A 17,492-nucleotide genomic window follows, 5' to 3' on the forward strand; every position below is an offset into this window, starting at 1 on the left:
ATTTACAAAAAAAGTTCTATGGTTCAAAAAAAAATTTTGTTCAATAGAAAAAAGAGGTTGGTAATGTAGGAATTCCACTGTGTCGCATGCCCTTAAATGAAATGAAAAAATTGTTCAATATAGCACTAAGTATATTAAAATTATCTTCGTTTCCAAACAAAAATTCAAAATAAATTGGAATCTCCTTTGGTTCTTATAAAATCTATCCTTGAAACCTAGACTAATCTTTGATAAATAATATTTTGAGCAGTTTTTAAAATTACTATCATTAATAAATTCAAACTAAAAACATTTGCATTTTTCAGAAAATTATTTATGTTTTTTAGAAGATAGTTGGATTTAAAAAAAAAAGAATTATTCTCATTCCAAAAGGAATTTTTAATAAAATACTTGAATTTTCAAATAAAAAGTCCAATTCTTTCGAAAACATATTACTTTCAAGCCTTAAAAGAATAATTAAAAAAAAAGTGAATTCTTAACAAAAAATATAATAGTTGTATTTTTAACTATGAAAATATTATATTTATAACAAGAGAAATGAATTTCAAAACTTACAAATTTATTTATAATTTAATTTTTAAAGTATTTTTTAATTTAAATTTTAATTAGTTTTAAACAAAAGGAAAAACAAATTTTCAACTAAATAACTGATATTTCAACAATTTTTTTTAACAAAGCAGTTCAAACGGAATGGTTCAATTTTCAAAGGAAAAAATTAATGTTTAACTAGAAAAAAAAAGGTTTCTTAAGAAAGATGAATTTTTAACTAAGATTATGAATAATAAAAACAAATGATTTTTTATAAATGTGTTCATCCTTCAACCAGGTAGTTCAATTTTCAACCAAAAACGACGATTTTTCAACAAATAATAGTAGATTTAGCAACCGTAAACTAGTTTTTTTTTTTTTAATCAGAAACAGTCCAATAAAAAGAAAAAGATGAATTTTCAATACAAAAAATATGAATTTTCAACAAAAAAGTAAACTTTCAATCAAACAGTTGCATCAAAAAAAATTAATTGTAAATATAAAAAAAACGAATTTTCGACCAAAGAAAATTAATTTTCAATTTAAAAAAAAAAACGAATTTTCATCAAAACGGTGATATTTTCCATCAAATAATAACATTTTTAATATAATATTATGAAATATATCATATAAAAGATTAATAAGTTTTAAGGTTATGTACACCTTTAGAACACCCTAAATTGATCAATAATTTAAGGGGTGTATATTAAATAAAAACATTTTTTATTTTGTAACTCACTTCTTCCGAAACTAATTATCCGTTGAAAATGCATTACGCAACATCGTGGAAACACAATTTTTTTCATTGATCTAAACTTCTAAAAAAAAAAAAATTCAGAAAGTTATGAGTGAAATTGTTCAATATAGTGTAAAGTATATTGAATCTTATGTTCCTTTCCAAACAAATTTTCAAAATAAATTCGAAGCTCCTTCGGTAAACATAAAATCTATAATTGAAATTTACTCCTATCTTTTATAAATATTTTGAGCAATTTTTGAATTGCCAACATGAATAAAACTGGCGAATCAAACTTGACCCAAAAATATTTTAAAAAATGCCTGAGTAGAAAAAAGAGGATTTTAAATTTTGGAAATGTTTTAAAGAGAGCTAAATTTCGTTTAAAATACTGAAGGAAAGAAAAATACATGATTATACAATTAAGTTATTCGCATTCGTATTGCTCGGTGAGTCCCGTGGGACCGAATGTTGATCATGGCAGCATCACAATTTTTCATTACATAACATGTATGAATGTATCTCACATATTTTTCCTACACGTGCTTCGCAATTAGAAAAAGAGATATTGAGCCTCGCGGAAAACTGATTAGGGCTGAATAAAATATTAATAAGGAAAAATGTCATAGCAGCCGACAAGTCAAATCGAGCAGTCAGCAGAAGAATCACCCAGTTTATCACTTTGACAAGTACCCACCGATGGGGCTTGCACTTTTTCACCAATGGAGAAAAATTTATTCCGAGTTTGAGAATAAATCGCAAATAACTCACCTGATTGTACAAACTCCCGTTATTTGCTTTTAAAAGACCCGATCGACAAATTCGTCCCAACGAGGCCGCCATGTTGGTCAAAGGTAATGAGCTGTGTGCAAAAGTCTCTGGTCAAGTGACTTGTAAGACTAATTGCAACCATTGCAACTATTACGTCCTGCATGCATCTGTTTTTCTTTTATTTAATAATCGTCTATTTTTTTGTGATCTTTGTCGGTTATTATCTTGTTTCTTTCGCTTTTGAGATACATTTGCAGAGTAAGGCTGACTCACATTGTGGTTCATAGTGGCCAACTGGCCACAAGTACTTTTTCAAATGAGGCGCGCGTTTTTCCTTTTATGGGGAAAACTTATTTTTAATACAAAATCAAAATTCGGAATAACTATTTCGTTGCGGAAATTTTTTAGCATTTAAATTTAACCTAAATTTTATTTCAGGGTGGCATTTTCTCGTTTTAAGGTTATATGAATATAATTTTCGTAAAATTCTTGAGAACATTCTAAATGTCAGAAAAGAATATACACAATTTTGACGGACTTTTTTTTTTATTTTACAGGATTTTTCAATATTCTCTTAAAATTCATTTTTCAAAAAAAAGTTATTAAAAATTTTTCCAGGAATTTTAAGAAAATTCTTTTATTACAATTTTTCACATAAAATAAAAATTTGGTTGAAATTTAATTTTCTTTGTTGAAAATTCATGTTTTTAGTTTAAAATTCAACTATTTTGTTAAAAATATAAATATTTTGTTGAAAAGTAATTTTCTTGTTTGGTAAATTGATAATGTAACTTAAAACTTATATATAAAATTTTTAGTTCAAAATGCTCTCTGTTAGTTGAAAATTGAATTATTTGGTTTAAAATTTGTGAATTTTGTTTAAAATTCGTATTTTTTACAGGAAATTATTCTTTTTTTTTTGTTTGTAAAAAATGCATGTTTTTATTGAAAACTAAATTATTTGGTTAAAGATTTATCTAAATATTTAACTGTTTTATTAAACAATGGTGGGCTTTTGTTGAAAATTAAATTTTCAACTTAAAATTTAACTATTGTAGTTTGATTCAAATCACTCCATAAAATTTCGTGTTTTTTTGTCGTTAAAAATTATTTTCTTTCATGAAAAAATTAACTAATATATTTTCGGTTTTGAAGAAGATGTTTCCCAGAAATTTAAAAATATTTCACAAACTTTCCCAAATCTTGAAAAGTTTTTACATATTTATAGTCAAAATATTTAAAGTGCAAATATTTAAAATATTCAAAGTTATGAAATTCCTTATTATCTGTTAAACTAACTAGAATTTTTCCAAAAATTAAAAAAATCTTTCAAACAAAATTAAAAAAGAAATGTTGTAATCTTGCAATATTAAACGATTTAACCTTTAAATCTTATATATTTTTTCCGAAATTTTAGAAAATCATTCAAAATATTTTGAAATCTTTTTCAATACACTCTGAAAATTCATTTTTCATAATAAAAAGTCACTCTAATGTTTCCTGATATTTTGTAAAATCCTGCAAATTTTTTTTAACTTTGTAAGAAAATTTAAATCATTTTTTTCTTTTTTGAAATTATTTTAAAGAAAAAATAGAAAGGAATTTAAAATTTTCAAATAAAATTTTGAAATACCATTTAGAATATTTTAAAGCAATATTGGTCAATTTCTGAAGATTAAAATATTTTAGAAAAAAATCGAGTAAGTCTAGGAGACATTCAGGAAGGTTTACAAAATTCAAAAATAATTATAACTGAAAAAGATTTCAGAAATTTTAAACGTAGATTTTTGAAGATTTCGAACCAAAATTTGAGAAGCTTTTTAGGAATTTTGAAAGGTTTTAAGTGAATAATTCTTTTTAAGATACCTGGAAATGTTTTAAATGATTTCTAAAAGTTAATTTTAAGATACTATTTTTTAAAATTTCTAACATTGTTAAAAGAAATCTGTAAGATTTCAAGGAAATTTTTTTTTCTATTCGAACGTTTTTTATAAATGTTGAGAAAAAAATAAATAAATTTTTAAAGCTATCTAAAAGTCTTTTTAAAGAATTCTAGATTAATTTAAAATTTGAAAAGATTTTAAAATGTTATACCTGAAATTTTTTTTGATTATTTCTAAGCTAAAAATTAATTTGATGATATTATTGAGAAAATTTCCAAATTTTTCGAACTAGAATCTCCAAGGTGTTAAGGCAATTATATATAAATTGATTTAAAATCTCCCAGATATTTTTCGACATGTTTAGAAAATCTTTTCAAGTATTCTTTTTAAAGTAATTTTAAAAATAAAAAATTATTTGAAATTTTCCCAGGATTCTCAAGAAAATTAATTTATTCTCTGGAAAGTTTTCAAAAATCTTAGAAAGATTCTACATTTTTTTTATAAATCTTCAAAATCGATCATTTATTTTGGGACCACTAAGAAATCTCGAAAGATGAAATTTCCGAAGTAAAAGCTTGCCTTTTAAAAATAGATGGCACTGTTTTATTTTATTATTTCCAAACATTCCATAATTTCGGGAACTTTCCATTTCGATTATTTTTCTTTTAAGGATTTTTTCAGCCGTCTCTTTGTGTACATTTAAAAAAAAATTTATCTTTATTTTTTAATCTTTAAACAATTTTAAATGATGTTTTAAAAATGTATCTTGTACCCACATTGTTTACACTTCCAATTTTAAAAGATTCCAAGAGTCTGACAACATTTTTATAATATTTGTCGGAGAATTTCAAATGATTTGTTTTTGCTTGAAAAATGAATTTAGAAATGAATGTAGAATTTAAAAAAAATTCGAACGATTTTATTAGATATTTAGAAAGTTTAGAAATTCATACAGAACTGAAAAAAGAAATTTAGCAAAAGTTTGAACCTTTTTAAAATATATTTAAAAGGTTTAGAAGTTTTAAAAAGATGTAAAAATAATTTAAAATTGGAAAGGATTGAAAAAAGATTGAAATAAAGTGTACGCTGTTTAAGATTTCGAAACAAAATTTAGAAGCATTTAAGAATTTTTAAGAGTTTGAAAATAATAAAAAGTTTTCATAAGATTTCTGGGAAAATTTAAAATGACTTTTTATTTTTTTTAAATACATTTTAAGAGAAAATTTATTTTTCATGGAATGATTGGACTGATTTATTATTTTTTGCTTCGAGATGCACCGTTTTAGTTAGAAACCGCACATTTAACTATTTCGTTGAATTTTTTGTGAAACATTGTGAATTTTGTGAAACATTAATTTCTCAAATTGAAAATATAGCTGTGTATTTCATTTTTTGTTAAAACTTTATCTTTTTAGTTGAAAATTTAACTATTATGGTTGATGATTATACTATTTTCTTGAAAAATCAACTGTTTTCTTGGAAATTCTTTTCTTTGTTGTTGAAATAAACAGTTTTTTATTTTAAATTGAAATATGTTTCCATTTAGAATTAATTTTTTGTATGGACAAAAATTATTCTACCTGGTATAAAATAATGTTCTGGCGAAACGAGAAAAAAGTCTGCAAAATCTGGCTGAGGTGGCGTAATTGGTTAAACTCTTTTTTTGTCAATAGTGGCGACCCTGGTTCAAACCCGGCATGAGGCAGATTTTTTCTCGTTTCTCCACAAATTATCTGATCAGCAATCGGCAAAATTTTACGTAAAAAATTAATTTATCAAGCTATTCGACAAAATAACATCGATATTAATCATTATAGCTGAAAAGTCATGTATTTGGTTAAAAATTTTACTATTTTGTATGGCTGTCAATTTTTCTTTTTTAGCTGACAACTTTACTGCTTTGTTGAAAATTTGCCTTTTTCGGTAGAAAATTAATTTTCTTAGTTAAGAATGTACATTTTTGGTTGAAAATTCAATTCGTTTTTATTAAAATTTTTTTATTGCATATTGACATTTGCTGACAAAAATTATTCTTCTTGGTTAAAAATTCAATTGAATTATTTGTTTCAAAATTCTGCATTTTGGTTGAAATTTCTTCTCTTCGGTTGAAAATTCTTTTTTTTTGTTCTTGTCAAATTTGTATTTTAACTAAAAATTGTACTATTTCATTTTTTGTTGTAAATTTATATTTTTTATATGAAAATTCAAGTACTTAATTTAAAATTCAGGTAATTTGTTGAAAACTCAACTCTCTGTTTAAAAATTTAACTACTTTATTGAAGATTTCTTCTTTCAAGTAAAAAATGATGTAATTAAATGTATTAAAATGTTATTCTTACATTTTTTATTAAAAAGTTATCTTTTTCAGTTAAAAATTTAAGTATTTGGTTGAAAATTCGTCTTTTACGTAAAAAATTTAATTCTATGGTAAAAATTTGTTGTTGTAAATTGAATAACTTGGTATTTTAATGAAAAATTGCCTTTTCTGGTGCAAATTAATCTTCTTTGTTCAAAATCAATGTTTTTAGCTGAAGATTTTTTAAAAATTATAAACAAAACTATTCCATTTTTGATTAATTTTTTCCATTTAAAAATTCATGCATTTTATTGAAAATTCATCTTTTTTGTAGAAAATTAATTTTCTTGGTTAAACATTCATGTTTTTGGTTGAAAATGCAGTTATTTGGTTCAAAATTAATCTTTTTGTTTGAAAATTTAACTATTTTGTTGACATTTTTTTTCGTAAAAATTAATTTTTTGTAATTATAAAAACTATTCCACTTTTGATTAATTTTTTAGTAGAAAATTCATGTATTTGATTGAAAATCCTTCTTTTTGGTAGAAAATTAATTTGTCTTGTTCAAGCATTCATGTTTTTGGTTGGAAATGCAACTATTTGGTTGAAAATTAAACTATTTTGTTGAATTCTTTTAGTCGCGAAAAATTAATTTTTTGTAAGTATTAATAAAACTATTCCATTTTTTATTAAAATTTTCTTTTAGTTGAAAATTCATCATATTGTTGAAAGTTTAACTTTTTTTTAAGAATTCGTTTCTTTGGGCAAAAAATTAATTTTTAACTGAAAACTTGACTAGTCCATTCTTGGTTGAAAATTGATCTTTTTTTTTTTTACTTAAAGTCTATATGAAAATAAAATATTGTCGAAAACCCATGTATTCTCTTGAAAATTCGTCTTTTTAGCAGAAAAATTAATACTCTTGGTTGATAATTCATCTCATTGTTGAAAATTCAACAATTTTTTTAGAAAGCAATCTTTTTTGGTTTAAAATTCGCGTTCTAGGGTAATCCGATATAATCCGGAGTAATCTACCTCAATTAGACCGCATTTTTAGTGGTTATTTCCCCTCTGTAAATATGTCAACTAAAATTTTGAAATAAAAGTCTACTAAAAATGTATATTCCATCAAGTCAATTTAAAATTCCGCGCCGTTTCGGCACGAGATAACCATTGCGCATGTGCGGAATGGCACACAAAAGCTGCGCAGTGGTAGTGCGCAGTAGTGCGTTTTAAGAATCAGCTGTAGTACGTCGTCAGTTGCAGATGGTCTCGCGAATCCTTTAATATCAGAGCAATCGCCGTGCGAACAAACAAATTTCAAAATGAGTACTGGAATGCCGGAGCTGGGCTCGAAGATCAGCTTAATATCGAAGGCGGATATTCGATACGAGGGGCGTCTTTTCACTGTTGATCCTCAAGAATGCACGATTGCTCTCGCAAACGGTAAGTTTTTTTTCAAGATGGATACCGAATTTTGCTTCCCCGCCGCTCTGATTCCCGGCTCTAATTTTTATATTTACCCTTCATTTCATCTCATTCAATTTCTTTTACTTCTCATTTCGGCCCGAATTCGATCGAATCCCACCACGGGGGAAAAAACTTTATTTTTTTAATCAAAATTCCCGCTACCTTGCAAGTTCACTCGGGTGCAAAACAACTCTTTTGTAACGGATTTGCGGCTTCGGAATATTTTACGAGTCCATTCGCCGTAATTCAAAAACTTCTCGTTTAAAAGAGAAGGAAAATAATTGAAAAATATTCCGGTCGTATTTGATCCGAAATTTGAATCGGCGAATCTAATAAATGCGGCTAATTTAGGCTTTTTTTGTGATTTGAGAATTGATAAAAAGTCGAGAATTTGGGACTGTATTCTTTTTTTTCGTGAAAGGAATTTGCTCTCTTTTAGCTCGGTTGCGATTTCTCTTTGTTGAACTCGATTTTCAGTGGGTCAATAGAATGCGTGGGAAAATTCGCAGGAATATTACGTTGTGATTTTTAAGGTTGAGTTAAATTAAAGATTGAAGGAAAATGATTGAAACTTTCCTTATTGGATGATAAAATCGGGTATACAATCTCGCAGCCTGGTTGTTATTGTACGAAGCTTTCCTCGGTGTTTACATTTTTACGTCTCCTTGAGGTGACCACCGAGTCTTCTCTTTTACCTCTGTTTTCGGAGTTATGATCGCAATGTAAATATACGAGTGGAGATTATAATTTCTCAACGGCTTTTCACACATTTTAAACGATTGTTTTCAATTTCATGATTTGATGAGTCATGCGAATTATTTTCTTGATGCTTTTTCTTTATAATCGCTTTCTATAAGAAAACATTTAAATTGGTTTCTTTATTTTTTTAATTACTAGTCCTTATTTGTTCAACTTTTGTTGGTTTTAAAATTTTAGTTCTTGCAAATATTAGATAAACATTTTGCGAAATTAAGGATTATGAAATTATTAAAAGTATTTCAGGTGATTTCGTTATTATTTTGAAAACTTATTTAAATGTATAAATACTTCATCTTTAGAGAAAATTTCCAATAAATAAAAACATTTTAATATTTTGGTTTGTGATAAAAGTTTCGCAGCCAGTTACTTTTTCCCTTTCTAGCTTTAAAATCTTTTTTGCCTTTTACATAAATTTAAGAGTTTAATAAAAATTGTAAACAAAATTGCATAATTTAAGATTAAGAACTTTCATGAAATGTTCAAAATTACCAAAATAGAAATTGACAAATTTCAAGTATAAAACGGTCACAATACGTATACTTTCTTCACAATGGCTGTTCAAATATCTAACAGTATTAGATTTGAAGATATGATTTCTGTTTACTCCAGTGATTATGATCTGTTTTACTTTGTTTGAAATCTAAAACATTTTGTCGTTGAAATTTTAATTATTCGTGCCAATTTTAGGTAAATGTTTTTACAAATTCTGGTTAAAATTGATTTATTTTTTTGAATATAAGTCTTTTTTTAATTTTATTTTTTACCTAAAATGTCTATTTCATTTTACAAAATTCAATAAGGTCTTGCTCCAAAACGTTGTTTTAGATAATAAGATTACTTTTCAGTTGAAAATTTAATTACTGTTAAAAATTCGTTTTTTGTCGCGAAAGATGACTATTTTAAAATAAAAATGAAACAATTGAACTTTTGATTAAAATTGTATTTATTTTCAGATGAAAATTCAACTATTTGGTAGAAAAATCGAGTTTTTGGGTTAAAAATTTATTGTCTTCGTACAAAACTCATGTTTTTGGCTGAAAGTTCAGCTATTTGGTTGAAAATTTAACTACTTTGTTAAAAAAATTGTTGTTTTTTTCAATAAAGAAATTAATTTTTTTTAACAGAAAATCTAAATGTTTCATTCTTGGTTGAAAATGCATGTTGGTATTTCATTGAAAATTCATTGGTTAAAAATTCAATTCAAATATTAGCTTATAAATTCTTTATTCGTGTATTTGAAAGGTTTAGTTGAAGATTCATCGTTTTAGTAGATCATTTTGCTTTTTTGTGTTAAAAAAATACATTTTTAAACTATGAATGTAACTTCATTTTTTATTAAAAACGTATCTTTTTTAGTCGAAACTTCATGCATTTTTCTCAAAATTTATCAGTTTCGGTGGAAAATTAATTTTCTTGCTTAAAAATTTATGTTTTTTTTTTTTTAATTTAACTATTTGACTCAAAATTTAACTGCTTTGTTCAAAAATTTATTATATATATTTTTTTAATTAAACTATTCTAGTTAAAAGTATGGTTGAATATTTAACAATGTCGTTGATTTTTGGTTGGAAGTTTATTTTTTTAACGTAAACTAAATATAATTTTAAGTGATTAGGAAAAAAAATTCATTAATTTTGTTGAAAATTATTTATTTCAGTTGAAAATTTAACTACTGTTAAAAATTCGTGTGTTGTTGCTGTGAAAGATGATTATTTTTTAATCAAAAATGTAACGCGAATTCTTGATTAAAATTGTATTTATTTTTTAGATGAAAATTTAACTATTTGGTTGAAAAATCGTGTTTTTGGGTTAAAAATTTATTTTCTTCGTAAAAAATTCATGTGTTTGGATGAAAGTTCAGCTATTTGGTTGAAAATTTAACTACTTTGTTAAAAATTGTTGTTTTTTTCGATAAAGAAAATCTAACTATTTCATTCTTGGTTGAAAATTCATGTATGTATTTCATTGAAAATTATTCATTTTCAGTAGAAAACTAATCTTCTTGTTTAAAAATTTAATTCAAATATTAGCTCAAAAATTCTTTGTTCATATATTTGAAAGGTTTAGTTGAAGATTTATGTTTTTGGTTGAAAAATTGATTTTTTTTGTGTTAAAAAATAAATTTTTAAATTATGAATGTCACTTTTCATTTTTTATTAAAAACGTATCTTTTTTAGTTGAAACTTCATGCATTTTACTCAAAATTCGCCAGATTTGGTAGAAAATTAATTTTCTTGGTTAAAAATGTATGTTCTTGCTTAAAAATATAACTATTTGATTAAAAATGCTGTTTTGTTTAAAGTCATTATTTTTTCGAATATTATTTATTCTTTAACTTAAAATTTAACTTTTCTGGTTAAAAGTTCTTCATTTTATTTGAAAATTAATTTTTTTGAACACAAAATTGAACTATTTCCGTCTTGGTAGAAAATCTCTTTTTTTTAGTTAAAAATTTAAGTACTGGGTTGAAAATTGACGGATGTAATTTAATAACAATCCGTCTTTTTCAGTAGAAAATTAGTCGTTTTGGTTAAAAATTCTTCGTTTTAGTTAAAAAATTTTTTTTAACAAATGTATCTTTCTATGCTGAAAATGCAACTATTTGGTTAACATTTTTTTTATTTTGTTGAAAATTTGTGTTTTTTGGTAGCAAATTTGTCTATTTTGTTTAAAAATCGTAGGTTTTTGGGTCGAAAATTAATTTTTTAATTTTAAATGTAAATATTTCATTTCTTCCTGAAAATATAGCTTTTTCAGATAAAAATGTATGTATTTTGTTTAAAATTCCTTTATTTCGTTAAAAACATAACTGGTTTGTTGAAAATTAAACTGTTTTGGTTAAGGCTTCAACTATTTTAATTAAAAATTAGTCTTTTAGTTCAAATCAACGGGCTTTGAATGAAAATGGAAGTTCTTAGGTTAAAATGTAAACTATTATATTTCTGAATTAAAATATACCCGCTGCGCGGACACATTTTCGTTGCGCGCGCAACGCCTCGTGCGAAGTTTGAGCGCGGCTAGGGTGCGCGGGTACGCGCTCTTTTCCGTAAGTTTAATGCGTACACTTTAACTAAATTTTTTCAAATACTGTAAATTCTATAACTTAAATAGAAAGCTGTGATTTAAACTTCGAAGGCATTACGACCATAAATTGTAACTGAATTTTTTCCGATTTAATTTTAAAGAAGATTCTCAAAGCACCTACGGCTTTGACGATTACGTTCTCATTACGCAAATCGCAGCTTTGCGCTCGATAATTCGCGTTCACTTGAAAAACTTCATCAAGATAATTTGTCAATCTTGTTAAAATCTACTGAAAATAACGTTTTAAACTTATGGCTCTCTTGAACAATCAAAATTGCATATTTTTGATAATGATCCAACTTTTGGAACTTTTATCTTATTACAGAACTTATAATAGTTTCGAACAACATTAATTTTCATCGAAATTAATAATTTTATTTGTATAATTTGCAAGTCTTCTACCCATCTATAAGAAACTTGACAAAAAATTTTATATTTGATACGTTTTTTTCTTCTTCAAATTTTGAAAATGATCTAATTTTTTTAATTTTGGTTGGAAATATCTGCTCAACGAACTTAGCCTTCATTTTGGGAACATGTAACTGCGTGGTTGTAAATTAATCAGTTTTACTTGAAGATTAATCATTTTAGTAAAAAAATTACCTCTTTATTTAAAAAGGTACTGTTTTATAGAATATTTATATTTTTGGTTAAAAATTTACCTTTTTTCTTAAAAAGCTCATGTTCTCGGTTTTAAAATTCAACTGTTTCGTTGAAAAGACGAATTTTCGTTTGGAAAGTTGTTCTCTTTTGGTGAAAATTTTATTTTCTTGAATTGAAATTTCAATTCATGAGTGAAAAATTAAACTGTTTGATTTAAAATTGACCTTTTTGTTGAAAATTCAAATTTTTTCTTTAAAAATTCGTATTTTGGGCTGGAAATTTTTGCAACTGTTTGGTTTGGTTAACAAACTTTTTAATCCTTATTGGTTGTGTTGTAAACTATAACATACATTTTTCATTGAGATTTCACCTTTTGTCGGTGAAAATGTTACATTTGTCGTTATAAATTAATCTTTCTTGTTTTAGGATTTAACTCATTTTTAATTTATCTTTTTTCATGGAATTCAACTGTTTTTAAAAATAAAAAATTGAAATCCTTAGTGGTTGAGATATAAATATTACATTTTTCGTTGAGGATTCATCTTTTTGCTTAACAATTTCCTTATTGGATAAAAAATCTAATTATTTTGTTTAAATTTCAGCCTTTTTTTTATTTTTAATCCAACTGTTAAAAAAAAAGTAATATTCTTTCTGGTTGGAATATTAAAAAAAAAAAAATAACTATTTGGTTTCATAAACTTCGTTGTTGAAAACTTATATTTTCGTGTTGAAAAATCAACTTTTTTTGTGTCGCTGTTGCAAATACTATATACGCCTTTTTAGAAATTGGCAAGAGTTATGTGATTTACAAAAATATATTTTTCCATTTTTTTATTTTCACCTTTCCTTTTTATATTGCCATACATTCAAAAGATTTAAAAGCAATACCAAAATAAAATAATTGGAAATAAAAAATATTTGAAATTTACACGATAGAAATCAAAGAATTTCTAGTATAAACCGATCCCAGTACGTATATTTTCTTCACAATGGCTGTCTACAATAAAATTTTATTTCAAATATTGTTTTTGTTCAGGCACAGGTTTATGATCTGTTTTACTTGGTTTAAATTCTGAACTATTTACTTGTTTTAATTATTCTCGCCAATGCTAGATAATTGAGTAATTGAAAATTTAACTTTTCGTTAATAAAATCCTTTTTCTGTTTATTCTTTTTTATATTTACAATTTAAATGTTTTTAAGTAAACGTTAAAAAATGTGATAATTTAAAATAAAAAATGTTTATTATCTGTTTTACTCAGATCCAAATGAAAAATATTTACCCGTTGAGATTTTAATTATTCTGCACAATGTTAGTAAGTGTATTTATTAAATCTCCTTTATGATTTTTTAATATTATAATGTATTTGAGATTGTTGAATTACAAACTTTCTTATGATTGACTCATTTTAAATGATTTCCAATTCCTGCTTTTTCCGCTGTGTTAAAAAAATCTTGCCTATTCTCTCGATTTTTAACCTTAAAGCGTATTCTTTTAATAGGACCAATTAAGAAAATCAAACTATTTTCGTGTAACCGTTCATTCTTTTTCGTTGAAAATTCATATTTTTCATTCAAATTCAACTCTTTTCTAAAAAAAAACAAATCGTCTTTTAATCTTGAAAATTCAACAGCTGGGAAGTATATGCAACGGTTTTTTATTGAATTTTGAGCTTTTTGATTTGAAAATGCGCCCATTCGGTAGAAAATTCGTCTATTTGGTACAAAATTCAACTTGTGTATTGATCAGGGAATTTTCCAAAAGAATTATAATTCCTGAGTTATAGACGGATTTTTTTAAAGAGGTATAAAGAAATAAAATTCTCTCTTGGAACTTTGAATGAAAAATTTAAAACATTGAAAATAAAAAATGTTCAAGTTTCGAGTATTTAATTGTTATAAAAATCGAAACTTAAAATTTATAATACTATTTTTTTGGCATGGATAGTGCCGGATTGGTTTCATGTACTTTTGAAATCACGAATGTGGAATCCATGCAAGATGAAAATGGTGCAAATTTAAAACTGATGCCAAGCAATTATACGCATTTGGTTTACACATTGTACCAACATTTTTTTTTATTTAACATTGAATTGGATCTATAAATTTTCGAAAAAGAAACAACAGAATTTATAATTTAGATCTGGAACAAGAAACTTTAGGGAAGAATTATAATTCTGGCTTGAAACAGTGCATTTACCAAAATAAAGACAATTTTTACTCGGAACAAGGAATTTTTTAAAAAGAATTATGATTCTGATTAATAATTCGAATGTGGAACAGTGCATTTTCATGTACATGAAGTTCCGAACGTTCAATTGAACGAAATATTTTTTCTCATTTATATTTTACCTATAAATATTGTTCCAACTGCAATTTAAAATATTCATTATAATTATGTTTTAATAATAAATTATTCAAAAAATAAATAACAAACATTTGAGTACTTTTTTTGGTTTACAAAGTCATCAGTAAAAAATTTCGTTCATTTGAACGTTCAGAACTTCAAGCTCATTGAATTTAAAAAAAAAAATCATAATTTTGATTTGAAACAGGAAATATTTCGAAGCTATTATATTTAATTATGAATTGAATCACTAAATTTTCAAAACAAAAAACATTATTTAGATCTGGGATGAGAAGTTTTGGAGAAGAATTATAATTCCGACTTGGAACAGTGAATTTTCCATTAAAAAAATACAATTTTCACTTAAAGCGGGGCTATTTTTAAAAGAATTATGATTTTGAATTGCAACAGGGTATTTTCGAAAAGAATGATAATTTTTCGTTGGTTCAGGGAATTTCCCAAAAGAATATTAATCTGGAGTTATACCTGGATTTAAAAGAAATATAATTAAGTACATTTTTGACTTGGAACAGTTAAAGAATTAATATTTTAAAATCCTCAAAATATAAAAGGTGTAGGTTTTGAGCAATATGAAAAGAAACTAAATTAATAGAACCTAAAACAAAAAATTCCAAATTAATTTCTTGCGATTAAAAATGTACTGTGTTAACTATAAATTTAACTATTTCATTTTTATCTGGAAATTCACAGTTCTTATAAAATTCGACTATGACCCAAAGTAATTAATGAGATGATTAATGAATATTTTAATAATATTGATTTGGACCAGTAGGCAGACAAAATTAACTTCTAAAATTATTTATTACATTTTTCGTTGGGAATTCACGTTTTTTAAATTGAAAATTCAATTGCTTGATTGAAAGTTAAATTGCTTAAATAATCATTTTATTGGTTGAAAATTTAATGATTTAATTGAAAATTTATGTAATTTATTGCAAATATATCTTCTTGGTTAAAAATTGAACTACTTTGCTAAAAAATTATTTTTAACATTTTTTGTTGTTGAAAATTGTTTTTTTGAACTGAAAATTCAAATATTTCATTCTCGAGTGTAAATTGATCGTCATTAGTTTGAAAATTCAAGTATTTAGTTGAAAATTAACTCTATTTTTGAAAATTGATATTTTTGGTTTAAAAATTCATCTGTTTTGTAGAGAATTTGCTTTTTTGGCTTGAAAATTTAACAATATGGTTGATATTTTGTTTTTTTTTTTTGAATGAAAAATCTTGCTTTAATAAAAGTTCAAATAATTTTTGAAAATTCCCTTTTTTTAAACTTCTTTTTAGTTTGAAATTTTAAATCTGTTTTGATTGCAATATCAACTGTTAGATTTATCTTTGGTCTAAAATTCTACTCTTGTTTAAAATTCGTCCTTTTGGGTTGAAAATTCATCTTCTTCGATGAAAAAATCAACTGTATGTTAAAAATTCTTTTTTTTTGTTCTAAAAAATTCGTCCTTATGGATTAGAAATTAATCCTTTTGGGTCGAAAATTCAAATATTTTGTTGAAAATTCGTCTCTTTGAATGAAAGTGCAACTATTTAATTGTAAATGCAACTATTTTATTGATCATTAATTTTGTTGTTGAGTATTCAACTAATTGGTAGAAACTTCATCTTTTTAATTTGAAAATTCAAATAATTAGTGCTCAATTAGGTTAAAAATTCAATGTGTATTTTGTTTAAAATTCATCCCTTAATTAAACTATTTAGTATAAATGTCATATTTTTGGTTAAAAATTTCATTATTTTACTGTAAATTTTATTATTTTGTTGAAAATTAATATTTTGGACAGAAAATTCATATTTTTTTGGTAGAAAAGTCAATCTTTCTTGGTTGAAGATACACATTTTTTTAACAATTTGTTTTATTGTTTAAAAATTCAACTGTTTGGTTGAAATTTCATTTTTTTTGTTTGGTTAAGGATTGTTCATTTTAGATGAAAATTCATTTCCTTTGATGAAAATTGTACTGTTTTGTTGGAAATTATTGTATTTTTTTCTGTTTAACATTAATTTTTGTTAATCTGAAAGTTTAACTATTAAATTTTTGCTTGAAAAATTATCATTTATAGTTCAAAGTTAAATTTTTTTGTTGGATATTTATGTATTTAGTTACAAATTCGTCTTTTATTGTAACAAATTAGATTTCTTGGCGAAAATTTATATCATTTTGGTTGGAAATTCCACTGTTCAGTTGATAATTGAAGTATTTCATTGAAAATTTAACTACATATTTGACGGAATGCGAACTTTTTTGTTCTAAAATTCAATTGTTTTGTAGTTCACATATTTGGGTTCAAAATGTAACTGTTTGTTTGAAAATTAATCTTTTTTGGTTCAGAATTGATGTTTTCGTCGGGTTTAAGGTAGTGCCAAAAGTCAGCTATCTGAAAAAAATAGTTTTTCTATGATTTTAAGAAACAAAATATTATAACTGATGGCATTTCAAATGAAAAACATTTTTCATGAAAAATGTTGAGTCACCAAAAAAACCTATTAATTTTAACCATGTTTTTTGCAATTGAGTTTTTCCTGACCGTCGCTTCGTACCAAATTTTGAAAAATGATTGCATTGTAATAAATGGTGGCTTATTTTTTCCGCGAAAACATTCTCTACAGCTCTACTGGTTCCAATGTTGAAAGTAAATTTTTCTATGGCTGAAATCGTTTGAACAATTTTTTTCTTCAAAAAAATATTTTTTTAAACAATCAATTATATGTTATGATTATGTAGTTATTTTGAAAATTGGAAACAGTAGAGTTTTAGAGAATGATTTCCCGAAAAAATAAGCCGTCATTTATTAAAATGCAATCATTTTAACATTTTTCACAAAAAAAAAATTTTTATTTGAAATCACATCATTTATAATATTTTGATTCCTAAAATAATAGAAAAACTTTTTTTTTTTTAGATATCTGACTTTTGGCACAACTACCTTAAAGGACCATTGTTTTCCAAAAAAAATTCGCCTTGTCAGCTCGAACTCAACT

General features: G+C 24.8%; 2 protein-coding genes across 3 annotated transcripts in view; one reads left to right on the forward strand and one right to left on the reverse strand.

The window, feature by feature from the left end:
* The window catches only part of LOC117174826 (cytochrome c1, heme protein, mitochondrial), a 39,905-nt gene extending 37,733 nt beyond the window's left edge, over positions 1 to 2,172 (reverse strand). The window contains exon 1 of the mRNA XM_033364203.1: positions 2,036 to 2,172. Coding sequence (XP_033220094.1) covers positions 2,036 to 2,107 — 72 coding nt within the window. The 5' untranslated portion in view covers positions 2,108 to 2,172. The remainder of the gene's footprint in view (positions 1 to 2,035) is intronic.
* Positions 2,173 to 7,445: 5,273 nt separating this feature from the next.
* LOC117175024 (protein LSM14 homolog B) overlaps positions 7,446 to 17,492 on the forward strand; it is a 58,433-nt gene continuing 48,386 nt past the window's right edge. For both annotated transcript variants that reach the window (XM_033364532.1, XM_033364533.1), the window contains exon 1: positions 7,446 to 7,660. In XM_033364532.1, the coding sequence (XP_033220423.1) occupies positions 7,540 to 7,660 (121 nt within the window). In that variant the 5' untranslated portion in view covers positions 7,446 to 7,539. The remainder of the gene's footprint in view (positions 7,661 to 17,492) is intronic.

The sequence above is a fragment of the Belonocnema kinseyi genome, chromosome 6 (assembly GCF_010883055.1).
Source record: "Belonocnema kinseyi isolate 2016_QV_RU_SX_M_011 chromosome 6, B_treatae_v1, whole genome shotgun sequence".
NCBI lineage: Eukaryota > Metazoa > Arthropoda > Insecta > Hymenoptera > Cynipidae > Belonocnema > Belonocnema kinseyi.